The following is a 25,919-nucleotide window of genomic DNA, read 5'->3' as shown; positions in this document are numbered from 1 at the left end:
AGCAACAGCAGCTACACAAGTAGCTACGGGCCCCGCACTTTCAAGCTATCAATTCCGGTTCAGTGATTCTGCACTTGCTCTATTATCATAGTACTATACCGCCTTCAAGCTTTTATGAACGACTGGGTGTTTAAGGTTAGCGATTTGTCGTATTATGTGGCTGTATAGCAAATGAAAAAATATAATTATTTGACTATGCAAATAAAAAAAAAGATTGTGTTTTAATATTTACGTGTTTCTTTTTATTTAGGGCCCCATTACAACATATGCTACAGGCTCCGCACGAGCTTAATCCGGCACTGCTGGCACGGCATTTGAGACAATGCTGAGGTTTCCTTCATCCCCTCCACACCCCCCCCCCCCGCCTGCGTTCCATCTCGCACAGGGGGTACCGGCAGCCAAAATAACAAGAATAGCCATTTTTTTCAAATTCGGTGAAACCAAAAACAATTTACATTACAGGAGCCGCAATGATTGAGGAAGCCGCATGCGGCTCTGGAGGCCAGAGGTTGCCGACCCCCTAACCTGGCAGTATAAACGGGTTCATCAACCCTCGGTCGGGCAGGCCGCATGCGGCGGTGTAAAGTGTGGGTACTCCACACCTCTTCCAAGATGCCGGTCCAGCATCGAAGATTTGGTTCAGATGCACCCTCTGGAGAGAGCTCTCTGGAGCTCCCCCTCTCGTGGAGACCCCTTCCACCAGCAGTGGCATGAGCAAGCAATTGCAGGGCTGCACCTTTACCGTTTTATTTATTCATCATCCGCAGGCATCAAACATCATTTTGAAACAGGAAACCGGAGGAGTCACGTGGTAAAATGACCCGCATATCTATACAGAAGCCCCTTGAAAAACAGCAGTGTTTTGCTGAATTTCGTTAAAAAAAAAAACTACTGTACTAATTACAGTACAATAATTGACAGGATTAGTTGCATTTTGTTCCTCTTTTCTTCCGTACAACCAAACCGCACCAATCCAGCCTGGCCGAGTAGTTTTTTTCCACTGCAAAAGCCGAGCCGTGTCTCGCTGACACTACCACACAGTGAACTAGTTTAGCACAATGATGCAAAGCGCAGTCCAACTTGTGTATCCACTCGCTCTCCTCTCTGGCCTAAGTGCGATGAAGAAGCAGCATTTCTTTTAGGGTCACAGTGTTGCTGATGAATGTCAGTTGTTATTATTATCTGCGCTTGTGCACCACTGCCAAAGTAGTACACCACCAGTTGAATATATTTATAAGTGGGACTGTGCACGGTAGATGACGTGGTAAAATGCTGCGTACTCACAGCGTACCAACACAACACGCGAAGCCCCCGCTTAATGATCCCTGGCCCCGCTTGCCTAGAAAGGCCAGCAGCGTTGTCGCGGCTTGGTTTTGGCTCGGCTTGGCAAATAGCGAGTGGAAAAACGAACTGTGCCATGAGAACGCCGTGTTGGCTCAGCTCGGATTTACCAGTAGAAACAATCGGTAAAACGTGCCCCCGATGAAGCACAGTGGTGGTGCAAGTGGTGAATCTGGAAGATAAACGAAGACAGCGTTTGCTGCCATTCCCCAGTGCGTGCGTGCGTGCCGCTTAGTGCTTGATGATGGTGGGGGCGATCATCTTGGTGTGGGAGTAGTATCTGCAGTCGGAGGGTGGCACCAAGTCCATGACCTCCACGCTGATGTCCTCCTTCCTGAACTTCGCCTCCACGAGCTGAGGCACCTGTGTCTCCTGTGCGGACCCACAGACAAGCCGTGTTAGTGCAGGCTTCGTTATGGCCTCGACACATTGTATCCTTGACAGCCGTATACTGTATCATGCATATTTCCTCATCGATAAAAAAAAACTATTTAAATCTATTGGCTAATGTACAGGGTGGTCCAGATGTCTTGGGTACCCCACATTGTATTCTCGAAATGGTGTTGTTTTTTTAAAGGTTCGTTTAAAACAGGAATCAATATGCAAAGGGGAAAAATGCAAGGGGTCAATTAATTGGGGGTCACAGGACATCTGGACGACCCTGTAGGATGTTCCATGTACGAAATGGCAAAAATAAGCGATGAAGAGAATATAAAATATCAATGAGAAAGTGACATCAAAATCATGGGATGATGCACGTTGCAGCCATCCACCTGAAACATCTTCTCAATGTCGGTGAACTTGTTCTTCATGAGCTCGCCCCACGACGTGAGGTTGCAGTAGGTGAGCACGCCGCCAGGCTTGAGGAGGTCGTAGGCGTAACCCTGCCGCAGCAAAGAGACACCGCCGGTAACATCAGAGCCAACACGCAGAGACAGGCAAGGATTTGTCACTGAGATCTTACAGAATTGTGTTGAATAATCTTCATCGCGGGAGGCTGCAACGCTTCAATGAACTTGAGCTAACCGGGAAATATGTCCGGGGTTTTGGTCTACGGATAAGGTGGCGGACACGAAACTCGAATCACGAAGTTGCTGGCACGATTGCTGCTGACGATATTAATTTTAATCAGGGATGCGATCTGAGGCCTTCCGTTGAAGCGTAGACGGCTCCCTGCCACGTCATGGGATAGACCCAGATGCTATGGGTTGACGAACTCAGCCGACTGGCAGATAAAGATTTCAGGGCCGTACGTTTCCAGCAGCATTTTTTGAAGCGGGCAAATTCTGGACCGGTTTCACCTTTCTGGGTTTCGTGGGCAGGTGGTGTGGCCTGTTTATTTTTTGGTGGTGAAAAGGCCTTGAGAGCAGAGGGGTAGAAGCCCTTTGCAGCTGACACACACACTTTCCCGCGCGATGGCCGCACAGTGACCTCTGCCCTCTGCTCGAACGAGAGGCCATTGATTCTAGATTGCCTGAAATGTTAGCTGACTGTAGCTATTCTAAAGGCAACGGTAATGATTCATGTATGGGGTTTTTGTTGGTTTGTGTTTACACACGACTTGCCTGCACAAGTCTCTTAATGTGTTTTACGAGTAGAATGGATTTATTCGTAAAACAAAGCGTATGCTGCGAGGTGGTCTGGTCGAGAGATGGTATGACAGCAACGGATTGATGGGCCCATCTGTGCGGAGCTCTGAACGTTGCCCTCTCCTTTACGTGGAGTTTTTTTTCTGGGCACTCAACAGTTTCCTGCCACATACCAAACATCCCGATGCAGGACCCCCCCCCCCTGTAAAAAATAGTGCCGAGGCTCAGTGAGGCTTCATGAGGTTAATAGAAGCCGCTGTTATTTTATTCTTTGTAGTCGTCGCATTTTAAACATTTACCTTAATGAAGTCAAACTGATGCGTGTGCCAGGTCGCCTCGGAGAGTGGGTAGGTATCGTACAGAATCCCTGGAACAATACAAAGGCGGATAAAGTCACAAGGCCAGCCAATGATACGTCACCATCTTGTAATCCAGCAACTGTGTGTGTGAGATCAGATTTGTGTAATTTTCTGGAGATTAAGGTACTTGTAATTCCATTCTCACATGCACAGTTGGTTATAGGATCACAACGCGCATGCTGTCGTTTATACCGTCACTATCTCTTCTTGCATACGGCAGCAATATGTTCAGGAAATGCCAAGGTCTGCCATTCCTCCTCCAGTGAGGGAGTACAGACTACACTGGTTCACTATATTGTCCATGTGATAATAGGGTTTTCCCCTTTTTCTGGCAACAAAACAAGTGTTAAGATGATAAAACACCAAACTGAAACCTTTTACAAGGAATCATGTCTGCATTAACCACAATGCTTGTGGTCAAAATGCAAAAAAAAATACTCTGATAATATATGCATTGTCCTTGAAACTGATTGGTCCACACCAGAGACAGCTTTCTTTTGAGCCTCGTCTTAAACGGCGTCCTCTGGTCTACTGGCAAAGGAGATCGCATGATATATTGTCCATAGTTTGTGTTGCATGACCACAATTACCACTGCTGGGGCCTACGGAAACTAAAGGGCCTAGGAAAAAATATGTTACCATGTTTTTTGTTGAAATATTTTAACAAAAATGTAACCAAGACATCTTCTTGAATAAATATATTGATATAGCAAGTATAAGTGTGTCTACAAAGAGGCAGTGTCAATCTTTTTTTCTCATAAGGCGAGAGAGAAATGAACACCTCATTCTCAACAGAGAGCAATGCAAGGGAAGACAAGGCGGCGTTGTTGTCCAGTGGTTGATCGGAGGCAGCTTTTTTTAATCGACTTTAGCGAGTGACAGCGGCGGTAGTAGCAATATGAGGCAGCAGTAACCAACTCGAGAAATTTCGATTTAAAGCTTTCGTGACTGCAGGGATTCATCTTCTTGGTTCTTTCGGTAAAGTCACGTAGAAGGAAAATAATAAAATAATAAAAATAAAACATAATAAAATAATTCTCACAACGTTTCGGCCACAACGCAAGCAGCAAGTGGAGAACAGACTCTGCCTTCTCGACAGACCTGTTCTCCACCTGATGACGGCTGCTTGCATTGTGGCCGAAACGTCGTGAGAATTATTTAATTATGTTTTATTTTTATTATTTTATTATTTTCCTTCTATGTGACTTTACCGAAAGAACCAAGAAGACAACTCGAGAAAGTTATCACCGAAACGCCCGCGAAACAGAAGTGCCTAGGGGCCTACAATAACCTTAATCTGGCCCTGCATAAATGAGATGTGAACGTCGGCTTGTTGATGTCCTGATGCGGTTGATGGCTGCACCACGCACGCTGTTGGACACAAGTGGAGGCGGCTGTGATCTCCGCTGTGATCTCTTGAAATGTAAAATGTAACTTTGTACCGATTCTGAGTAGATAACAGCAGGACTCGGGGTCATATGACCCCGCGTTTCATCAATGCAGGAAGTTAATACATTACCGGGCAAAGTAAGGGCATATCTTTAACTTAAATAAAAGATAAGTAATCTGTGTTGACATTGTAGCTATGGTATGTACTCGAGGTAAAAGTGCGTGCAGCAAATTGTAATTCTGCAAGAACGCAAAATTACGTGTTTAGTCGTTACACATTTCGCAGCGTTTTCAGTTTGCAGATGGGTCAGAAGTTAATTTCTCAAGGCTATGCATGGCCATGGGGGTTCTCTTGCTAACCGCATGTTTGGAAATCTGCACAGAAACTGGCATGCAGTTGGAGGGCTATAACAGTGAGACTACAGCTCGGGTTTATGAATGATGATAACAAGTATTTGAAGATGTATATGATAAGCCACTTCGTTGAGCTATCATTTGTGGCCAGGTCACTTCTGAAAGAAGAAGCGAATAGCTCGGTGGGCTTTACCTGGTAAAATAAAATAGTTTAGTTTTGTTTGTATGTTTTTGTGATATGCTTACATTTCCTATACGTAGGCAACTCACATCGTGTTTTTGTATTGTTTGTTCCTGTAACGTTGTGACTCACCCCTACTAAACATCTGTGAAGTAGAGATTTATAGCTTATCGGATTCCTCCATTTCCAAATACATATTCTGATTCATGAATGAGACAGAATGCACCAACAAGAAAAGTACCAATCATGTCGTGAAGTGACTGGTGACAGAATTATGGCGGTTTATCAGAATGTTCCATGCACGAACAGCCAACAAGTGCCGTGCTTACCATCAAAGTGTCCTTTCGGCAGCGTTGGCACAACATCCTCCCACAGCCCCTTCAGTGGCACGATCTGCGGTAAGCAAGCGACAGGTCACGCGCTGGCAGGGATGCTTACACAACTTGCTTTTCATTTTGTAACCGTATAGAATAAGTTTTTTTTAATGTTCAATGATGCAATGGCGCTTTGGGTGGCTGATTTGTGCCAGAAAGGCGCCACGTGTGAGCTAAGAATAACTTGGCTTCACACGTAAGTGAGATTCTCACAAACCGCCAGCCCACTCGAGCGCCTCCTGTCACAGGGAGGCAGCTGTTGTCAACTCGGCACTCAGAGCCGAATAAAACTAAGGGGCATTAATTCTAGATTTGAAGCTTTCGTGACTGCAAGTATTCATATTCTTAGGTTTTTTCGGTAAAGTCACGTAGGTAAAAAATCAAAATTAATAAAAGTAAAATAAAAATAAAATAAAAATCACGACGTTTCGGAGGCAACACAAGCTTCCGTCTTCAGGTGGAACCGTCACAGCACACGACGGTTCCACCTGAAGACGGAAGCTTGTGTTGCCTCCGAAACGTCGTGATTTTTATTTTATTTTTATTTAACTTTTATTTATTTAGATTTTTTACCTACGTGACTTTACCGAAAAAACCTAAGAATAAGAAGGGGCAATTGATCCTATCCCCCCCCCCACCAACTCCTGCACTTACCGAACATTCGACTTACGAACTTTCAGAGATACGAACAAACTTGTCAGTATGTCCAATTGCCTGTTCGTATCGAGAGTCGTAAGTTCAACCGCCGTCCAGTAGATGGCGGCGGTGGCATCTACATTTGTAGAACGTGAAGAACCAGTGGCATCTCTACATTCGTAGAACGTGAAGAACCAGTGGCATCTCTACATTTGTAGAACGTGAAGAACCAGTGGCACCTACAGGAGATTATCCAGCTTTCAAAGCCATCAACATATTTGGAATCGACAGCAGTACAGTTGGACTTAGGAATGAATCGACTTACGAACAGACCTCTGGAACCAAACTCGTTCGTAAGTAGAGGACTCCCTGTACATTGACCCCCCCCCCCCCCCCCTTTTTCCGCCGGGGGGCACTCACCTTGTGCGGCTGCTTCGTCGCCCACTGCTGCAGGCGCTGGAAGACGCCATCGTTGCACTCGATGATCCAGTGCTCCGTGATGTCGCTCTCCTCTACCTTGGTGGCCGCGATAGCCATGCCAAAGCCGATCTCCAGAACCCGTCCGCCTGCCGACAGAATAACCACCGGATAGCCGGCACGGTCACGCTCGGCAGGAGACAGCGAGAGACTCACAGCCCGAAGATTGCGAATTCAAATCCCGGTTGTGGGTTGACTCGGCCCATCATCCCTCCCGCCGGGGTCGATTAAATGAGATGTACCACTTGGTGCATAATTCAACAGCGATCTTCCCATGGACAGACCCACCCCCTGCAATAGGAATGTGGAATTTCCCCCAGTGGCTCTCCGCAGGTCTGCGAACAGGAAACGGCGCACACACCACTGCGTTGACTTTCTACTTTTTAACTTTGAGCCCGAGAATTAGAGGCCACTGAACGAGACAACATTCTGTGTGTACCGACTTGGGAGTGATCTTTGTGACTGACATGGAGTGTGCCGGCTGGCAGCGTCTGTGGCGACGGCTCGCAGGTCACACGGGCTCGGGTCATCGCGCCAGCGTTCCCACGTCCCAGAAAAACAACAACTTGCAAGGTGGCGAGTGGCCCCAACATTTGTGGGGTGCTGTGCAGGGCCCGATTAAGGTGCTTGTAGGCCCCTGGGCACTTCTGTTTCGTAGGCCGTCGGTGATAACTTTCTGCAGATGGTTACTGCTGCCCCATGTTACTACTGCCGTCGCTGTCACTCACTAAAGCCGATTTTTTTTAAAAAAAAGCTGTCTCCGATCAACCACAGGACCACAATGCCGCCGCCTTGTCTTCCCTTGTACTGCTCTCCGTTGAGAATGAGGTTGTGCGATTAACACCATTTAAAGATGTTCTTGCTCATTTTGCAATAAAAAAAATCTCGAAAAGTTAATCGCCGGTGTTCATTTCTCTCTCGCCTTATGGGAAAAAAACGATTGACACGACTCTGCCTCTTTGTACACACACTGCGCTTATCCTTGCTATGTATAAATATATTAACTCAAGAAATATATCCTGGTTACATTTTTTTTAAATCAAACAACAACAAAAAAAACGCGCTCAACATATTTGTTTTGCGTTGGCCCTTTTAGTTTTTCGTAGGCCCTAGTGTTGTTAGTAAGCACCTTTGGAGGCCGGCCGCCTTTGTCTCCCCAGTGCATATTTGTTATATACCCCCCACCAGGTAGTGATTTAAGGCTGAGTCTACCTAGAAGAATCGCATGACCAGTTCGGTTATTCATAACAGTTGGCCGAGAGGGGGCATCGGACTCTGGCAAGCGCACAGACGCACCCCCACGACGGCCTTCACTATTGAGGAACACGCAAGGCACGTGTGTCCATCACTCAGCGGTGACAGATGGACACTCATCGCACGTACGCACAGCTCTGCTTCTCTGTCTCCGCACGAATCAGAATACGATGCATTCCATCAGACTACAGGGACTCCTCCACTTACCGGACATTCGACTTACGAACTTTCAGAGATACGCACAAACTTGTCCGTATGTCCAGCTGGCTGTTCGGACCGAGAGTCGTAAGTTCAACCGCCGCGCAATAGATGGCGGTGATGGCATCTACATCTACAGAACGTGAAGAACCAGTGGCATCTACATCTACAGAACGTGAAGAACCAGTGGCATCTACATCTGCAGAACGTGAAGAACCAGTGGCATCTACATCTGCAGAACGTGAAGAACCAGTGGCATCTACATCTGCAGAACGTGAAGAACCAGTGGCATCTACATCTACAGAACGTGAAGAACCAGTGGCATCTACATCTGCAGAACGTGAAGAACCAGTGGCATCTACATCTGCAGAACGCGAAGAACCAGTGGCATCTACATCTACAGAACGTGAAGAACCAGTGGCATCTACATCTACAGAACGTGAATAACCAGTGGCATCGACATCTGCAGAACGTGAAGAACCAGTGGTATCTACATCTACAGAACGTGAAGAACCAGTGGCATCTACATCTGCAGAACGTGATGAACCAGTGGCATCTACATCTGCAGAACGTGAAGAACCAGTGGCATCTACATCTACAGAACGTGAAGAACCAGTGGCATCTACATCTGCAGAACGTGAAGAACCAGTGGCATCTACATCTGCAGAGCATGAAGAACCAGTGACATCTGCAGAGTATGAAGAACCAGTGGCATCTACATCTACGCAACGTGAAGAACCAATGGCATCTACATCTGCAGAGCATGAATAACCATTGGCATCTACAGAACGCGAAGAACCAGTGGCATCTACATCCACAGAACGTGAAGAACCAGTGGCATCTACATCTGCAGAGCATGAAGAACCAGTGGCACCTACATCTACAGGAGGTTATACAACTTTTAAAGCCATTCCCCGTATTTGGTGTCTATGCCGTACACCGTATTTGGAATCGACAAGAGCCAAATAAAGTTGGACTTACGAACAAATCGAATTACGAACAGGCCTCTGGAACCTAACTCGTTCGTAAGTAGGGGGGGAGAGGGGACAGAGAAGCCTTTCTCCAGCGTGAAAAATGTACCTTTGGAGCTGGCGACGGAGGCCAGCTTGTGCATGTATGGGGTCTCCCATCGCTCCATGACGGGTTTTCCCATGATCTCCAGATGTGTGTCTGTCTCATCGTAATCAGCACCCGCATCTCGCCACGACGACTTGCAGTTCTCTCCATCCGTGAAAATCCGAGGATCGGCTTCAGTGGCCATCATCGCCGCGTGCACATGTGGGGATCGAGCGGTGTGTGCCGCTCGGCTGCGGGATGGTGAATCGGCTCTGGGTGTCGTGGGTGGAGGGGAGGGGAGCTTGTTGGGGGGGAGACGAAGGGAGGAACAACGTGGCCTGCTCGGGACGAAGAGACCGATTCAGCAGCTGTGCGAAGATTTTAAAGGGACCGGGAATGTGGCACCCCACCCCCACCCTGTATAAATAGCTCTGACCCCACCCCACGACTCTATAAGGTTACGGGCCTACCAGCGCACGCCATGCAAGACCTCCCACCCCCAAGTCAATAATATGTGCAGGAGTCGAGTGTCAGCATAAAGCACTCATCTCGGTTCGAAGGGCAAACGTGTACATTATTATTATTACTACTACTACAGAATATTGTGCTTGGCATTTTCTCCACGTTCATCAGATTACTTGTGTATCAAGGAAGACGGAGATATATTTTGTTGTGAAAGCTGCAGTATGATCATGATCTATCCACTTCTGGATGAAAAAAAGTCTCAACGTGGCACGATTTGGGATTGCGTATTTGTAATTGTAACGAGTTACTTAACAATGATTGTGTGCACTACCAGATAATGTTGTCCCGACCGAGTTTTCATGAATAAAATTATTTATATGCCTCCTTGCGTTTTAAGACGCAAATCAAGTGCAACTCATTTCCTGCATAAATTATACAAACGTTGGTTGAAGTCACAACGTTGCAATTATGGCAGAGTAAGCTACCAACGAAAAGTTTGTTTAACCAAATGAGAACTCAAAAGGTGGAGCGAAAGTTGAGTTTGCAAGAGTCTCGGGCGAGATGTTGGGCAGCATAGAGAAGAACACAATTGCACTAGAATCGACCATGCTCAATCCACTGCTGGATGAAGGCCTCTCCAAGCCGCTACCACATCTCACGATTCTGCGGTGTGAACCATCCACGCAGCTCCTGCAGGCAAACTGATTTAATTGCTCCGTCTCCGTGGCGGATGACCGTCTTAGAACAGTAAAAGCAAACGTTTGAAGGGAAAGTCATCGGCATTCACATAACAGGCCACATACTGCTGATGAGACTGAGAAACACAAAACTAGCAGAGAGATTGCTGAAACTGCTGCTGCTGGAGGTCAATGGTACAGGAGGGCACGTGGATGAACAAGACTCAAATGTGAATTTATTTTTACCCAGTGAAACTGACCAATGTGTACTCGTTGGTTCTTTCGGTAAAGCCACGTAGGTAGAAAAATAAAACAAAATAATATATCACGACGTTTCGATCGCAACACGAGCAGTCGTTTCTGCCCGAGGACGACCGCTTGTTTTGCGATCGAAACGTCGTGATATATTATTTTATTTTGTTTTATTTTTCTACCTACATAACTTTACCGAAAGAACCAAAGAGTATGGATTCCTGCAGTCACGAAAGCTTCAAATCAAGATTGACCAATGTGGGTTGATGAAAACAAAGACCGTGCAGAGTTTTTCAGTGTCTACATTTCACTAAATAAAAAAAATACTTTATTCAACAAGAACATTCCATCGACACTGCAACGGCATTCCAACAATATTGCACCACATTAACCGCTCCGCACAACGGTGACGCATTATTACTACCATGAAACACAAACTTCCCAGAATGGAAAGCACAAAATTCAACAACAATAACATTGTTACTTTAACATATCAGTGTTCATCGATTTGGAAATAGCTTTAGCATATTTAAAACAAGAAACATAACATTGTATATTAAAACATTCAAGAGACCCGTTCTTAAAATGTAATTTAAATCAACCTCAAAAACTGTATCCATCCAGTGCCCCATTCAACGTTTGCCAATAAAATCTCCGTGCTTCAAGTCCGACTTAAAACGCACTCTGGCGCACAAAAACATCTCCAAACTGCAAGACTTCAGAGAAAGTAAAATCGGCCACTCTGTAAATACACGATCGTAACTTGCCATCGACTCAACATTCGCCCGCCAAAATAATCAATGCATGCTGCGTGGACGTTCTTCAAAGGGAAAAGAACACAAACGTATTGGCACATGGCAGGCAACCCACGGGTTGTAGGGGAAGAGATTTATAGGCAAAGTTGAACAAAAAACAAACATACATGCCGGCTGGAAAAAAGCCCCCGGAACGTCCACGAAGACAAACAGGGATAGATGCACATTCTGGGCGAGGGTAATTTAAAACCTGCCGACTCTAGCGTGTGGGTGTCCGTTGTGCCAGAGAGTCGCGAGAACACGACTTACTCTCGTTCACCACGTGGGTGAAACCCCAGTTCGTATCGAAACCCCTTCGTTTCTGTACTGCGTCTTCAGACGTACTGACAAGCTATCAGCCACGCTCAATGCACTGCTCGATAAAAACATCCCCAAGCCACCACCGTCTCTCTCAATCCTGTGATGTATTAATCCCGCCTTGTACCTACACAAGAGCCGATGTAAGTCGCTCCATCTCCACCGTGGACACCCCCTCAAGACACGTCCCATTCCTTGGCTGCCGCTCCGTTATCATTCTCGACCGTTGACCATCGTATCGTACAAATCCACATGGTATCCTATTGTAGATACGGGACACGTCAACAAGCGGAGACTGTTGGAGCTTCTTCTCAACCCGCCAGCCATGCAGCAGGCGTGGTAATGGCCGTGTCTCTTTGCTTAGCTCAATTCACCTCTCCAACGTTAAGGCAGACGGGGTCTTGTACGTATATAAAAATAAACATCACTATTGAATAGGTAGTAGGTTTTCGCAGCCATTACTGTTAATCAAAACCGAATTTTTTTTTTGGGTTGGGTCACAATGACTTGGACAAATTCATGGAGGAGGGTTTTAACGACATAAATGTAGCAAGATCATTGCATGGCCCACCCGATAAAAAAAATCAATGACTGCATATGTCCACAATGTTCGTAGGTGGAGCTCCCCAGCTATTGGCTCGTCAAGTGATCCGGGATTACTTAAACAGTGAGGTGTCATTTGGTAAAAAGTAGCAGCGACACAGAGTCAGCATATTGAGAGAGATGTGAGCAGATGGGACAAGGGGGCAGTGGAGAAACATCACAGCACAAAATGCACGTGTGTGTACACACGGAGAACAACGTAGTTACAAAATACTGTAAACACGGTAACAACAATATGCCTCCCTTGTCCATGGGTCTCAGAGCCATGCTAAGGCACCATCAATATTCAGAGGGTACAAAGTAAGATCTGTCAATCTCACGAAACTGGGGCTGGAGTGTAGTAGCAATAATAATGTCTTATGCACATGTGCTTCCCCAGCTCCATGGGTTCCTCACCAGTGTGGAGCACAGCACAACCAAATGATTGGTTGGAGAAACTGTGGTGGCTCTCTGGCAGATCCGCTAAAAGCCCCGCTTGTCAAATCTGAGATGCAACTACCGTGGAACAGACTTGGCGGGAACCGTTGACAACCACGCGGTGGGAGGGGGTGGGGGGAAAACACCGCCACGGACGAATAAACACATTTACAGCAAGAATTGTTAAAAAACACATTCGAAAACGCGAACGGCACCCACAGTGTAGGTACGGACAGGGTGGCGGCAGCGCGTGTCGTGTCTGCCACATTATCAGGACGTCGTGTACGAAATTCTCACAGCAGGCGCAGCTGCTGCACAACGTAATCATTGCGTACACCTTCGTGTTTAAAAGCAGCAATAAAACCAAATTACCACCGAATTTCAGCTTTGTACGATTCACGCTGCTTCTCAACAACATGCGGCCGGTTCACGGAGGAAAGGGAGAGATGAAGTGAACGGCAAAAGCGTTTTCCGGTCCGTGACGTTGCGGACCACCAGGGAAGCTCCCCACGTACTCACGTGACATCATCCCCACGAGCACTGGGAATTACTCCAGTCCATGACATTGTCAGCCTCACAATGTTTTTAGAACTGTATATCTTCCCTGGAGATACGTAGCGAGGACCTCGGACCTCAAGTGCACCGACAGGTTAGTGGAGAATGCCCCAGATTTGCCGATGCGATGGACGACATTTGTGAAAACATACGGTTCTCGTGATATGTAAACACTGCTTGAGGATCGGTCGGTATAATCTAACCGGGCACGCTTGTTATCCACTCATTCTCTCGTGTGTGACGCCACAACCACCACCAGTTAAAGAGGGGCACTCTTCACGTGTTAAATAATGTTCTGGTCATCAAACGAGGTGGTCTCAGACTTGCAAGTCTGCTGATAGTGCCGATTCAGGTTGCGTGCGAGAGAGTTCCTGTAGAGGGACGCCCGCTCTCCTTCCTTCCACACGATAATCAGCTGATCCGTCGAGCAGCTCGCCAAGCCGTGCTTCTCAAAGTCGAGCAGCATCTGCCGGCGGGAGGTGACCAGAAACAGACGGCCTCGTCAAACGAGCGGTGCGCCACGCGCAAGCCAAGCGCAGCGGCGAACAGCGGTGCCACAGCGGCACTGAAACCGGAGCCTAGCCAAATGTGCAACCTGCGGGCACGGCGTGAGTCGCACTTCAATATCCGTGCTGACGAATCCCTAAAGCGCAGCGCCGCCCCCCGCTTTCGTTTCCAAGCGTTGAGACTCGGCAAACTGGCACGGTCTACGGAGTCGGTGGGTACTGCTGGAGACACGAGAGTGGGCGCGTAGCCCCCCACCGCCTGCGTCTCCACCTGCCCACTCCGCCGCGGGTTTTCAAGTCGACCCAACTCTGCTTGTGGGTTCTCCAAGTCCACCCGGCTGTGCGTCTCGTCCCTCTCGACTGATAAACCCTCGCGCGTATATCGGTGCTCTACACTCTGAACGTTACGATTCCGTGCCTGGCAGGTTTTTTAGTTTTGAGGTTCAGACTGCAGCTTCAGTACAATGAAAATTCTTTAAATACTTTCAACTTCATAGAACTTCACCCGAATTGAATGGAGAGAATGTGTAATGCTGAAGGTCAAGAGGTCAAACATTGATCCTATTGCACTTATCCAATGCTCCCCAGGAGAAACAAAATATGGAACATTGCTATCAAGTGGACAAACAAGTTGTTCGTTATAAAAGTAAAACACACTTTCAAAGGTTGATGTGTGCAAATTATGTTTTGTAGGGACAGTTACCATTTTTAAACACTTGATTTGTGGGTTATATTATATCTGGGGTCCAATTCACATGCTTGTAAGTATTTATGTTCTGCCAGTTTTTCACGTGTGAACCTCACCACATGCGTCTACCCTGTGAAGCCACCACACGACAGCCAACGCTAGCACAGAACAAACAATCAATGGTACTTGGCAGATACCACGCAGCCAATAAGCACGCTGCGGCAACACCCCGCAGGAATTACCGAGCGGCAAACCGGAATCGAACCGACGGGGGCTAAGATCGTTATAAAAATCTGGCTAAATATCGCACGGCAATTTTCTACGAACCAGTGGTGTGAACGCACAGCCCGTATGGGGGAGGGGGGGAGGGAGGAGGGGCCGACTTATTGATTGAAGAGGGTAAAGGGGCCCCCACAGAGGCAGAAGAAGAGAAACAGGTGCAAGGGCAGCGGAAATGGAGAGTGACAGTTGGCGTCATCAAGGCGAGGAGATGGAGACCATACTTTTTGTTTTTTTCGGTAAAGTCACGTAGGTAAAAAATAAAATAAATTAAAATGAAAACAACTAAATTAAATCACGACGTTTCGGAAGCAACACAAGCCTCCGTCTTCAGGTGGAACCGCCACAGCAAAATTGCTGTAGTGAATAAAGAGAGCTGTTTAGAGAACCGTGATTCTATAGGGTAAGAGGGGTGGGGAAGAGCCAAGGAGTTTTTGATGGGGGAGGATTAGCTAATTAATAGTTAAGATAAGGGTAAGTGTAAGAGAAGTGAAGTAGCCAGGGCAGGGGGGGATTTGCTGATTCAGCAGATGTGAGTGTGAAGGCGATGGGTATTACCTTATTGTCGCGGGAGATGGGGACCGCATGGGAATGGATAGGGAGTGTGTGTGGAGGGGGGGCTGTGAATTCGGAGGGAAGTTGCTGATGAAGATGGCAAGACAGAAGGTATCAATCTGTCGATCATGCCACCAAGGCTATTGGAGTGAGGGGGGGGTAAAAAAAGGGGGCACAGGCTGTGGCATGGACATGGTGCAGGATAAATTTGGAATGAGCGGGGAGCTGGTACCACATTTTGGTGACAAAACAAATACTGTACACAACGAGAATTTTTTTTTAAGTGTCATGAGTGGGGCTAGGGTGGGGGGCAGGGCAGGTGGACCAGTTGTATTATAGATTTGGGGGGGAGACATGGGTAAGAATGGGATAAGTCAAGTGTGTGGGAGAGAGAAAGGAAAAGGTGGGAAGAAAAATGGAAATTATCTTTTCTTTAAAAAAAACAATGTCACTGGTATTGGCCAAACATCCAAATGCTGAAAAATGACCTCCAAATTATTCAATTGTGATTACACACAGCAGCATCGCCCCCTACTGCAGAAAACTTGGCAGGACCCTTCTAAAAAGAGTTGACTCAGTGAAGCTTTCTTGCGTAAACATACGTAGCAGCAGTAATATTGTCAATCCACAAGCAGTTATATATTGAATGGAAATGGCAAGTGTCAGGCTGCATGGAGGGTGTCCCTCTCTCACCTGCAGGGCGCCGGAGTGGCCAATGAGGTCCCCAACGAGCCCCAGCGACCACCGCTCAGATGCCGTCCTCCTGCGCGGAACTGGTTCCACATGGACCAGGCAGCGAGGAAAACAGGGAGAGGAGGCAGCTCGTGAAGGCCACGTGCAATGCAGAACATGCCAGCACCGAAAATGCCAATTCCTTTGAATTTTACCAACGACCGGTTATATAATACAGGGCGCTTAAAAAATTTTTTATTGTGCCTCCAGAGACCAGAGGCACATTTCTTATGGTATTGTTGCAAATTCTCAGAAGTGTTAACATGTTTTTTAAGCACCCTGTATACACAACCACTGCTCGCATCCATGCATTATTAATAATTCGTGCCGACAAAAATGTATCATTGCGTGAATGAGAATCTGCGGATCCATTTGTGAATGCGGATAACGGGGTGTGCAGGTCACGGGAAGAGCAACTCGGAGGAAGCTCGCCGTGTTTACGGGTTGAGCACTGGGTTGGCGTGTGTGAGACGGGCGCCGACGGCACCGACAGCATCACCCACGTTGCGTCGCAGCCGGCGAGTGGAGCTTCCATATGCGCGTGGTGCCATCTTCAGAGCAGCTCACCAGCAGGCCACTACAGGAACAGCCACACGAGCGCAAGCAAAGCAATCATCCCCCCGTGCAGCCTCCACAAGACTGTTGGGGCAAGTGCTGTTTGCGAGCGAATCTGTCCCGTGCCATCCATACTTCCTTCCGATATTAGGAAGCCAATGGAGCGATGCCCTTATAAATCTAGATTAAAAATAATTTCTTTAGAATCGTTTTTGTACATTGTTTGTTGTCCTTTCTCCGATTAGCACGGTTGGCTACGTACAGTGCGAAAGAAGTTCAACATACATACACACACACTGCGTTCAACCACCACACCGCAGGTCACAACACTTCTCTTTCTGCATCTTCCTTGTCACTGCTCCACTTTGGAATTCCCTCCCATCATTGCTTTTCCCAAAGCCCTTTGGTTTTTTCGGTAAAGTCAAGTAGGTAAAAAATTTAAATAAATGTAAGTAAATCACGACGTTTCGGAAGCAACACAAGCCTCCGTCAGCATTTACCTACAAGATTTTACCGAAACAAACAAAGAGTACGAATCCTTGCAGTCACGAAAACTTCAAATCCCTTATAATATTGCTCACTTTCAAGCACTGTAACAACTTTTGACAGCGCTGTTTATTTCTGGCCGTATGATTTCTTGGACCTTCGGGGCCTGTGCTCAGCACATGGCATTTTATCCCTAATGTTTGAACGGAGCAAGCGATGTTATAGAACCGTCTAAATCAACATGAAGATACAAAACGCGATTTTAATGTCCCAGCAGACGATGCTCGTCAAGACCACGACCGCCATCGGAGAGCGGTGCGTGGGCACCCCCGCAGCGCGTGTGTACCTCTTCTGCAGCTTGACGACTTGCAGCACCTGCGAGTTGTGAGCATTCCTTTGGCAGGCGACCAGTCTTTGCGACGTCAGATCGTACACGCAGATTCCCGACCCAACTGCTGCGAACACACACTACGCGACGCAGAGAAAAAACGTGAGGCACAGTTGTAACGCTATTACGGCGGCCGTCATGCCTCACCACTGCATTAATTTTCTCCGAAGCTGTCCATAGCATCACCTTTCTCTTCCGATTAATTGTTTTGGCACACTTGTTGACACCCTAGACATTTTGCTCTGTGAACTCCGTTAATGTTCGTATAAACGGTAATTATGGAGTGTCAATAAACAGCTGCTGGATGAGATATTTATGGAGATGCAAGGTACCTATATCTTTTTTTATTTCAACTCAATCCCATACATGTGAAGGAGTCTTGTGAAAAATATACAATGTTAAAGCCTCATCACAACGTCATTGTACTTACCACCAAATGTTCTACTATTTTGGGATGGTGCCGTGCATGGGGTTACTCCAACCTGTTCAAAACATAATGTAGCGACGCTCCAAATAACTCTCTGGAACTTAAATTTAGATTTAAAGCTTTCGTGACTGCAGGGATTCATCTTCTTGGTTCTTTCGGTAAAGTCACGTGTCTCCGGAACTTTCTCTGGCGGAGTGCCTTGCGCGCCAGCACTTTCATCTCGCGGCTTTTCCTAGGTATCACGGCCGACTGCGTACGGTGCGAGAGAAGGGCAACGTACCTGCGAGTCGGTTGATAGGTGGGCGATGCTGCACGGGTAGGCTTGGGAGCAGTGCGACTTCTGGAGCTGCGGGCTGATGGGTGCGTGCAGCGCCACCTTGCGATGCTCCGCCAGGTTGCCAGAGTTCCACAGGATGAGCTCGCCGTCCAGGGAGCCGCTCGCAAACCAGCCGCCTGCACGCACAACGCCGTCTCAATGTCACCACTCTCACCGCCATCACGGCCCTTTCAGTGTAGGCCAGTGGCCACGTGAATCAAGTGTCTTAACGGTATTTTCCTTTAGTTTTAGATGTTAATTAGTGTGAAGGGAGGGGACATTTCACCTTTTTCAAACTGTATGCAACTGCCTACAGGACTTATGTTTAATAATGGTGACGGCTTTTCAACGTTATCATCTAACTTGCACAATACTCGCCGTTTGATGGTTGTATTTAGCTATATTTCAATTAATGACGTTTGTCTATTCAAAATAATGTGTATATCCATTCTTCAATTTTGACGATTGTGTTTGCCTAGCCTATACCAAGGAGCCAGGACTTGACATCAAAGGTTCACCGATGTTGTTTCCGCTCAAGCAATGTGCATCTTGTATATATGTATGTATGTTGAACTTCTTTCACACCATACGTAGCCAACTGTGCTAATCGGAGGTGCGGGGGAAGGACAACAAACTAAAAAAACAATTCGAAAGAAATTAGTTTTCAAAACTAGATTTAAAAGTGCATAACTCATCTTGCAGAAAGTAAAGCCGGTCTCCTCAACTCTCACTTCTGAAGCAGCATGCGTTGAACTAGAGGCCAACTGGCCCGGTGGCGAGCGAGTATGCCAACCGGTACGTTACCCATCGTGCTACCCTGTAAGATAGATATCACGACGAACGAGAACTATACATCAGGCTCCTGATGCCCTCCGCACCAGACGTAAAAAAAAAACAGCCTCTTCTCATTAAATTATCTTGAGGCTCATGTCGCCCAATGCTTTTTTGAAGACGCAGTCAATATTTAGACACTTTGCGAATCCAAACTGCACTGCGAGTTGCTGTTGTTCTACGGTGAAAACGTCGGGTGGGTGTCCATTGAAGACGAAGACAAAGCCGAGTGGCGACTGGGCAGCCGGTCGCCTCTCGATCGCTCACCCTGCAGGCTCAGCAGGCTGTGAACGTGTTCCGCGTGGACCGTCAGCGCCTTCAGCTGCTGGAGTTGCCTCTGGTGGGGGGTTTCCTTGCCGTACTCCAGGCCGTACAGAACTGCGAGGGGCAAAGAACGGCAGGCAGCCAACCGCAGCACTCTAAGTCCGTGCTTGTGTTCATGACGATCTCACACGCGCACACGTATACGTATCCCGCAATGCAGCAGTCAATTCAAGTGGCCAATGCAAATGTGCTGTCGTAATTCTACTTTAAGCAAGATCCCAAGTTCAACGTCCAATTACCTACCATTATGATACGCAGAATGCCTGATCTGTTAACTTGCCACACAAGGCCCGAATGCCTATGTACAGTCAGATAGGAGGGGACCTGGATTAGAGAATCCAGTTTGTTGTAAACGCTAGATTAGATCGCAAAAGCAACACATGAGTTAATTTAGCCAATCGAGTACACTTACCGCTTTTTTCCCTTCAATTCGCTTGTAGGCCTGCACTGGACGTGCTGAGCTTTGTAGCTCCCTTTAACTGAATGTTGTTTTTTATGTATATAGAAATTCAGACACTTGCTTCCCAGAATGCTGTGCAAATTGGATGGAGATGACACTGGTCCCTTGTTGGTGAACGAGGTATAAACCGACAGCTTTGGTTGTTTCCCTTAATACGGCAGCTCAGTTGACAGGCAAAGACTTGCAATGTAAACTTTTGCTCAACATTAAAATGACACAAACCAAAATCAAATAATAATTTAAATATGCCATCACCTGCAAAAATAAAGTGACAGCAGCCAGCCAACACGAGAGTGAGTTCACACCGACCAAAAGCCACGCGCTAGCACCTTAGCCACCGACATGCAAAGCCAAAGATCCTCATGCAGCCTACCAAGGATAGGCTGTTGGGGCAAGTGCTGTTAGCGAGCACCTATGAAGACCGGCACGGCACAGGACGTGGTGGGTGGTGTTGCGAGCACCATCCTCGGCCGCCTTCGTGCTGAAGCGTGCGTTACCTGCCGTATGACCAGGGACGTTACCTGTGGATTATCTAATAAAAAGACCTTTGCTGAACACGGCGTGAGCTGAATCCTTCCCTCCAGTGGTGATGTTTACACAATGTACAAGATACTCATTTAAGGCGGAGTGAATCTAGGGGAAGCTTAGGACTGGTACGGATAATCATCACTGATGTCGTGGCCGCAAATCGGGTTTGTAGTGCAGTGTGCTAACCATGTCACCACTCCTCACCATTTATACTCACACAAAAACAAATATCTCCCGTATAGCCTTAACAGACTTCTGGGGCAGGTGCTGTTAGCGAGCACCTATGAAGGCCGGCATGGCACACGAGGGGGTGGGTGGCTAGCACCTGCCCGACCACCTTTGTCTTCCTAGTAGAAATGTTTTACCCCACCAGGTACTCATTTGAGGCTGAGTCAACCTAGAGGAGGCCACAGGACCGATTCAGATAATTCTCACCAGTATTTCCCATGAGCGGGAATCGAAGTTGGGTCGCCGAGTTTGATTATCACCTCCAATTAGCACGGTTGGCTACGTACGGTGCAAAAGTAGTTCAACATGCATACGTACGTAGCGCAGCACGAACCATGTATTCACACGCGCACTGCTTCACCGACACCCACCACGCACTGCTGTACACCATCGTTAGCACTGCTGCAGCCATGGGGGAATCCACGTAGCAATAGGCATTCGGCAAAGGTGACAGATTGGCCTGAATGTGTCGCCTCAAACTCAAGCTGTAAGAGAGCAGAGCTCCGAGCACTCACCTAAACATTTGCCCATTGCAGCCGCGATCAGGGAGTCTTTAATGCGAATCAGCGAAGACACCTCTGCCAAAAGCACCGCAGCATCCGTCATGAATTCGCAGGCATGTTATATATTGTACACAACGCAACAATCTAGTTCTCGTGTTTAATAGCCATACCATAAATCTCGTGTTTTCAAACTTACTTATTCACACCTCTAGGTACAAAAAAGGATGAACATACGCCATTGTGTGCATAATTTAAGACAAATGCCAATTTAAGCAATGTTAAATTTCCCTTCATTTTTGACCTATGAAATCTAAATCAGGTAGAACCGACAATATTAATTGATGGCAAAGAGAGAGTAAAGTCAAACTGGCTCAACCAATGGGGTGGTTTTCTTCTGTAATGGTGGCTCTGAGTCAGTGATAAAAATTCCACATTCCCATGGTAGGGGCCAGTTCCAGTAGATGTTCTTAATCCATTCGGCAGACTGAATGGCACGTAGATTGTATCCCGTGCACATCCAAATGCCACACACCAGATTATAAGATGCACCCTCTCCAAACTTTCGCTTATACAATTGAAAAAAAAAGTGCGCGTTATAAATCCGGAGAATACGTTTTCCTTGTAAGACATTTGAGAATATGAAGCTCTGTGGAGCTTGTGGAGTAAGCGTGGCGCACCTTCTTGACGGTGGGTGGACACTTTTGAGAGCAGGTTCCCATCCTGGCTCCACAGCAGCAGGTACTTCCCGCCAGCCAGCCAGAGAGCCTCTTCTCTCAGCACCAGCAGACACTGGCAACACAAATCACAAATACAGGAAAAACTTTTGCCCAACGCGGCTTTAGTCGAATGCATGCATCAGCACGGGGGTGATGTTTCGGCTCTACGCGGGGTTTGACACTGCTAAGATTCTGCATTGAAAGGTAGTGCGCCGTGGGAGTGCTGCATCCGTTAGAAGGTGTGACGGAATCCACTCTCTGAGAAGGATTTATTTGCCACGTACGTTTTTGTGTGTGTATGTTTTTTCGTGTGATAATGTAACACACTCAACACGCACAATGCACATGTTCACACGTTGCCGCGTGCATGTAGTCGTCAGCTCGTTGAGGACGTTAGGCAGATGGACGCCTATATTGCGAATCATTAACATTCAATTGAAAGTGTTAAGGGCGATCATTGGGCTGTGAATTTACTGTCAGGGGAGAGCATTTGGCACGAGTGCCGCGGTGCTGGAAGCATCTCTGGGTAGAAAAATTGTGCAGTTTATCACTCAAGTTAATCGATGCAACGGACTACTGGACTGTGGAGGGGAGCGTGAGGAATCAGGTTTGGTGAAAAACTGGGTTGAACAATGATTGTACGCACAGGGAAACACATTGCCAGCTGTAAATAGGCACTTACCTTGACCGAGATGAGAGATCCTTCGGAGTTGGAGATAATCTTTAGAGGCTGTCCCGTGCTGATATCCCACATCTATCACAACTGGTTAAGGATAGAACTTGTGACCATCATCGTCACAATGAACCACATTTCTCGACGTCCGCCATGAATCACATGAAATGCAGCCCATCTGGTTAGACCTAATAAAGCTAGACAGGACATATTATTGGTTATTTCGGTAAAGTCACGTAGAAGGGAAATAATCAAGAACCAAGAATATGAATCCCTGCAGTCACGAAAGTTTTCAATCGAAATCTAGACAGAACAATTATAATTATAAAATTTTACTAAGGAAAGCCTCACCAAGCCTCAAAACTCTTTTCAGAAGGGTACTTTTCGGTTTCTCAGCGGAAGACAAACATGATACGTGTTTTCCGATTGATAAATTTGCGGGTATTTTTTTTCAAACTTGGCCAATATGGACCACGACGCTGGTACGCATCCAAGCTTGCGAGGTGCTCTGATGAGTGACCACCATGTGCATAAAACGGAAATCGTAGATATTACGGGCAGTGCAACAAAATCCATTATTCTACACTGCCCCCCCCCCCCCATCTTCACCAGCCCGCACTGACCAGCATTGTCAAGTACTGTATGGTTAAATATCCCTTACTGGCCCCGCACGACATTGGGAGGCTCTCAAACAGCAGTGTGCGCGTACATAACGCAAGAGAGCTGCACGATGTGACACTGAGGTTAATTAAAGCCTGACCAGGCCTGAGATGTGTCCTACATTCACATCAGGGGGCCAATAAACATAGGCCAAGCAAAATGTGTCTGCACAAATGTTCAAATTTCGAAAATAAGCCATCTCAGATTGAAAACATTGGATGAAAATGGTTATAAATATACGATAAAAAGTCCCAACAAATATTTTATATTCAGGCTTTTCAGGTCTTGCTTGGGATATTTGAGTCTTGGAATATTTTTGCATATGGGATGAAACAAAGTTCCCAGAGATACCTCAGTCATCTCCGCACAATAATACAGCTCTGCATGGTCCACCAACCCTCCATCCAAGTCACTGCCTTACAAGTACGATACGGGCATCTGGCTGTGTCAACTCTCGGCGTTCGCCGCACGGCACAGGATACGATGATGGTTTTGTCGGAGGAAGCAGTGAGGAGCACCGTCGAGTGAAGCTTGTGAATTTCCGGGTCACCTACAGCGGTTGACAGCACAGTCATGGCGGTGATGGGACGCGAGTGGCCCTGACACACGTGCATCTTCTCCCCGCTCTGTGAACAATGCCAAAACACAAAGATCCCCCATATAGCCTTAACAGACTGTTGGAGCAAGTGCTGTTAGCGAGCACCTGTGAAGGCCGGCCTTTGTCTCCCCAGTGGCAATGTTCACACACCGCACCAGGTACTCATTTGAGGCCTAGTCACGCTAGGGGAGGCCCAGGAGTGGTTCGGAAAATCGTCACTGGTGTTGGCCGTTAGCAGGAATCGAACTTGGGTTGTCGGGTTCGAAGAGCAGCGCGCAAACCGGTACACTACCGCTGCCAAACACAATCACCACGAGCACACAACGTCTGATGGGGCTGGTCAGGGTTACACAAGCAAAAGTGTCTGCTGACTAAAGACGGGCGATCTCAACGATCTTGCTAGTTTACGACTCTGCGCGATGGTCCCAGGCTCACGGGGGGAAGATGGCTCTATGAGAGAGGATCGTGGCCCAGGACCGTTGCTGGCCCTGAGTCTGTGTGTGTGTAACTGTGAACCTGTGTGTGTGTGTGACTGTGAACCTGTGACTATGAACCCGTGTGTGTATGACCGTAACCATTTTAGTGACCGTGAGCCTGTGTGCATGACCGTGAGCCTCGTTATACACACACACACGGCTTAATTCACACTGGTTCATTATGGGTGATCTTCAAGAAGCAGGTAAGCCCTTTTCACTGCTGCACCTATTACCCGTTTGGGGCCAGGGGTTTAGTCAGGTGGGGCGGGGCAACATGACGATGGTAATTTACAAAGTTAAAATGTTTAGGCCGAACGAACCCCGTGGCGAGCGGTCCTCGTCTAGATCACCGGCAGGGAGCGCGACGCTTTTCGTGGGGACCAATGGTGAGACAAGGACTCCATCCCACCAGTAAAAACATCGTGGAAAGCCTCACGGTCCGAGCTGGGACCTACCCACAGACTTAATCTTTACTCACCTTCACGTTCCATATGATGACCCTGCAGTCATCACCCGCCGAGGCAAACCTGTGGAAGTCGTAGAGGTTGTAATCACCCCACAATAACCAACTGGATAACGCATGCTGACACAATCTGACATGCGCCCTTGCTATAACTCAACACAAAACTCAACACCAATATCTAGAGATGCGTGAAGCTCTCTGCGCCATAACGACACCAACTCCGGATTCCAGACAATAGATGAGCACCAGAGGCACGTTTGAGATTTGCAAAGAAATTTTTTTTTAAAACAGTCGGGGGTTTACTTTGTGTCATCATTTACAAGGCACACTCATACATTACACCCTCAACAGTGTTATTTGTTGCAGGCCACTTGTTGTTTCGGTTCTTTGGACCTGTGCTCAGCAAAAGTGATTACAATCAACAATACAATAAGCGGTTTCAGAAAATGAAAAATTATTTTATTTCCATTTTAGTAATTCCTTCACCAAACCTCTTCCAAGACATCCGATTAGCACGGTTCGCGACGTACGGTGCGATATAAGTTCAACATACATACATGGAAAAGTATACCAAATCCCTTGTGAGGCCCATCTTTTAGCAGCGGCGTGAACAAGACATTACAGCGCTGCACCTTGACCTTCAACCAAGTGGCCGAGAGGGATTCGTGTGACACAACACGCTGCCACCGCGACCCTCACCAGGGTCAAGTGGACTGAGAAACAAACAAATGAACGAACAATTGCTGCGCATGCGAGCCATGTGAAGGGGAGGCATGCGTGCTGTGCAGACCACCGGCACGGTTTCACTTTCTTCCTACCTGTCGTCATCCAAGCGAACCAAGAGACGCACGATGTCTGTGTGTCCGGCCAGAACCTGGAGCTCAGTAAATGGATTCGATGGCTGCTCATCACTAATCTCCGGTACCTGTGAACGCAGTACAACAACTTGCCACAAGAATACATGGCGCACCCAAGACATCTGCACGGCACTGTGTAAGGCAATAGCGCACAGATAAGTACACGTGGGAAAACGGCAAGACGCACACAATACATTGCTCCAAATGACATTCACTTGAACAGAGTGATTTTTGTTTCAAGAATACCCACAGCTCTGAAGGACCAAGTAGTGAGAATTCACCCAGACAATCTTACCTTCTCAATCTATATTCTAGAAGCTTAGCATAAAAGCATTTAAAAAAATATCCACAACAATAACAATGCGTCCTATAGAATGTGCA

General features: G+C 47.2%; 2 protein-coding genes across 2 annotated transcripts in view; both read right to left on the bottom strand.

Moving 5' to 3' along the window:
* Window positions 1–731: 731 nt before the first annotated feature.
* LOC133355045 (guanidinoacetate N-methyltransferase-like) lies at window positions 732–9,572 on the bottom strand. Its single transcript, XM_061572303.1, has 6 exons — window positions 9,233–9,572; window positions 6,644–6,789; window positions 5,543–5,606; window positions 3,230–3,297; window positions 2,115–2,225; window positions 732–1,713 (listed from the first exon to the last, which is right to left on the bottom strand). Exons 1-6 carry the CDS (start codon window positions 9,414–9,416, stop codon window positions 1,573–1,575), a joined length of 714 nt encoding a protein of 237 aa, XP_061428287.1. The 5' UTR covers window positions 9,417–9,572; the 3' UTR covers window positions 732–1,572.
* Window positions 9,573–10,926: 1,354 nt separating this feature from the next.
* WDR41 (WD repeat domain 41) overlaps window positions 10,927–25,919 on the bottom strand; it is a 19,426-nt gene continuing 4,433 nt past the window's right edge. Inside the window, exons 4-15 of the mRNA XM_061572272.1 lie at window positions 25,500–25,606; window positions 24,697–24,745; window positions 23,627–23,770; window positions 22,494–22,565; window positions 21,773–21,884; window positions 21,108–21,170; window positions 19,320–19,430; window positions 18,186–18,358; window positions 17,437–17,558; window positions 16,553–16,626; window positions 16,011–16,090; window positions 10,927–13,755 (exon numbers count right to left, since the gene is read on the bottom strand). Of these exons, the coding sequence (XP_061428256.1) occupies window positions 13,573–13,755; window positions 16,011–16,090; window positions 16,553–16,626; window positions 17,437–17,558; window positions 18,186–18,358; window positions 19,320–19,430; window positions 21,108–21,170; window positions 21,773–21,884; window positions 22,494–22,565; window positions 23,627–23,770; window positions 24,697–24,745; window positions 25,500–25,606 (1,290 nt within the window). The 3' untranslated portion in view covers window positions 10,927–13,572. The remainder of the gene's footprint in view (window positions 13,756–16,010; window positions 16,091–16,552; window positions 16,627–17,436; window positions 17,559–18,185; window positions 18,359–19,319; window positions 19,431–21,107; window positions 21,171–21,772; window positions 21,885–22,493; window positions 22,566–23,626; window positions 23,771–24,696; window positions 24,746–25,499; window positions 25,607–25,919) is intronic.

This window comes from Lethenteron reissneri, chromosome 50 (genome assembly GCF_015708825.2).
Source record: "Lethenteron reissneri isolate LAM-NWPU_2019-01 chromosome 50, ASM1570882v1, whole genome shotgun sequence".
Lineage (NCBI taxonomy): Eukaryota > Metazoa > Chordata > Hyperoartia > Petromyzontiformes > Petromyzontidae > Lethenteron > Lethenteron reissneri.
The sequence above is the reverse complement of the archived record's forward strand: the minus strand, read 5'-3'. Positions and strand labels throughout refer to the sequence as shown.

Bases quoted from the DNA above. Each gene is read 5' to 3' on its own strand.
- LOC133355045 (XM_061572303.1), bottom strand. From the start codon at position 9,416: ATGATGGCCACTGAAGCCGATCCTCGGATTTTCACGGATGGAGAGAAC. The intron at 6,790-9,232 runs GTACATTTTTCA...TTCTGTCGGCAG, and splicing joins CTCCGTCGCCAGCTCCAAAG to GCGGACGGGTTCTGGAGATC. The intron at 2,226-3,229 runs GTAAATGTTTAA...TTGCTGCGGCAG, and splicing joins ATCAGTTTGACTTCATTAAG to GGTTACGCCTACGACCTCCT.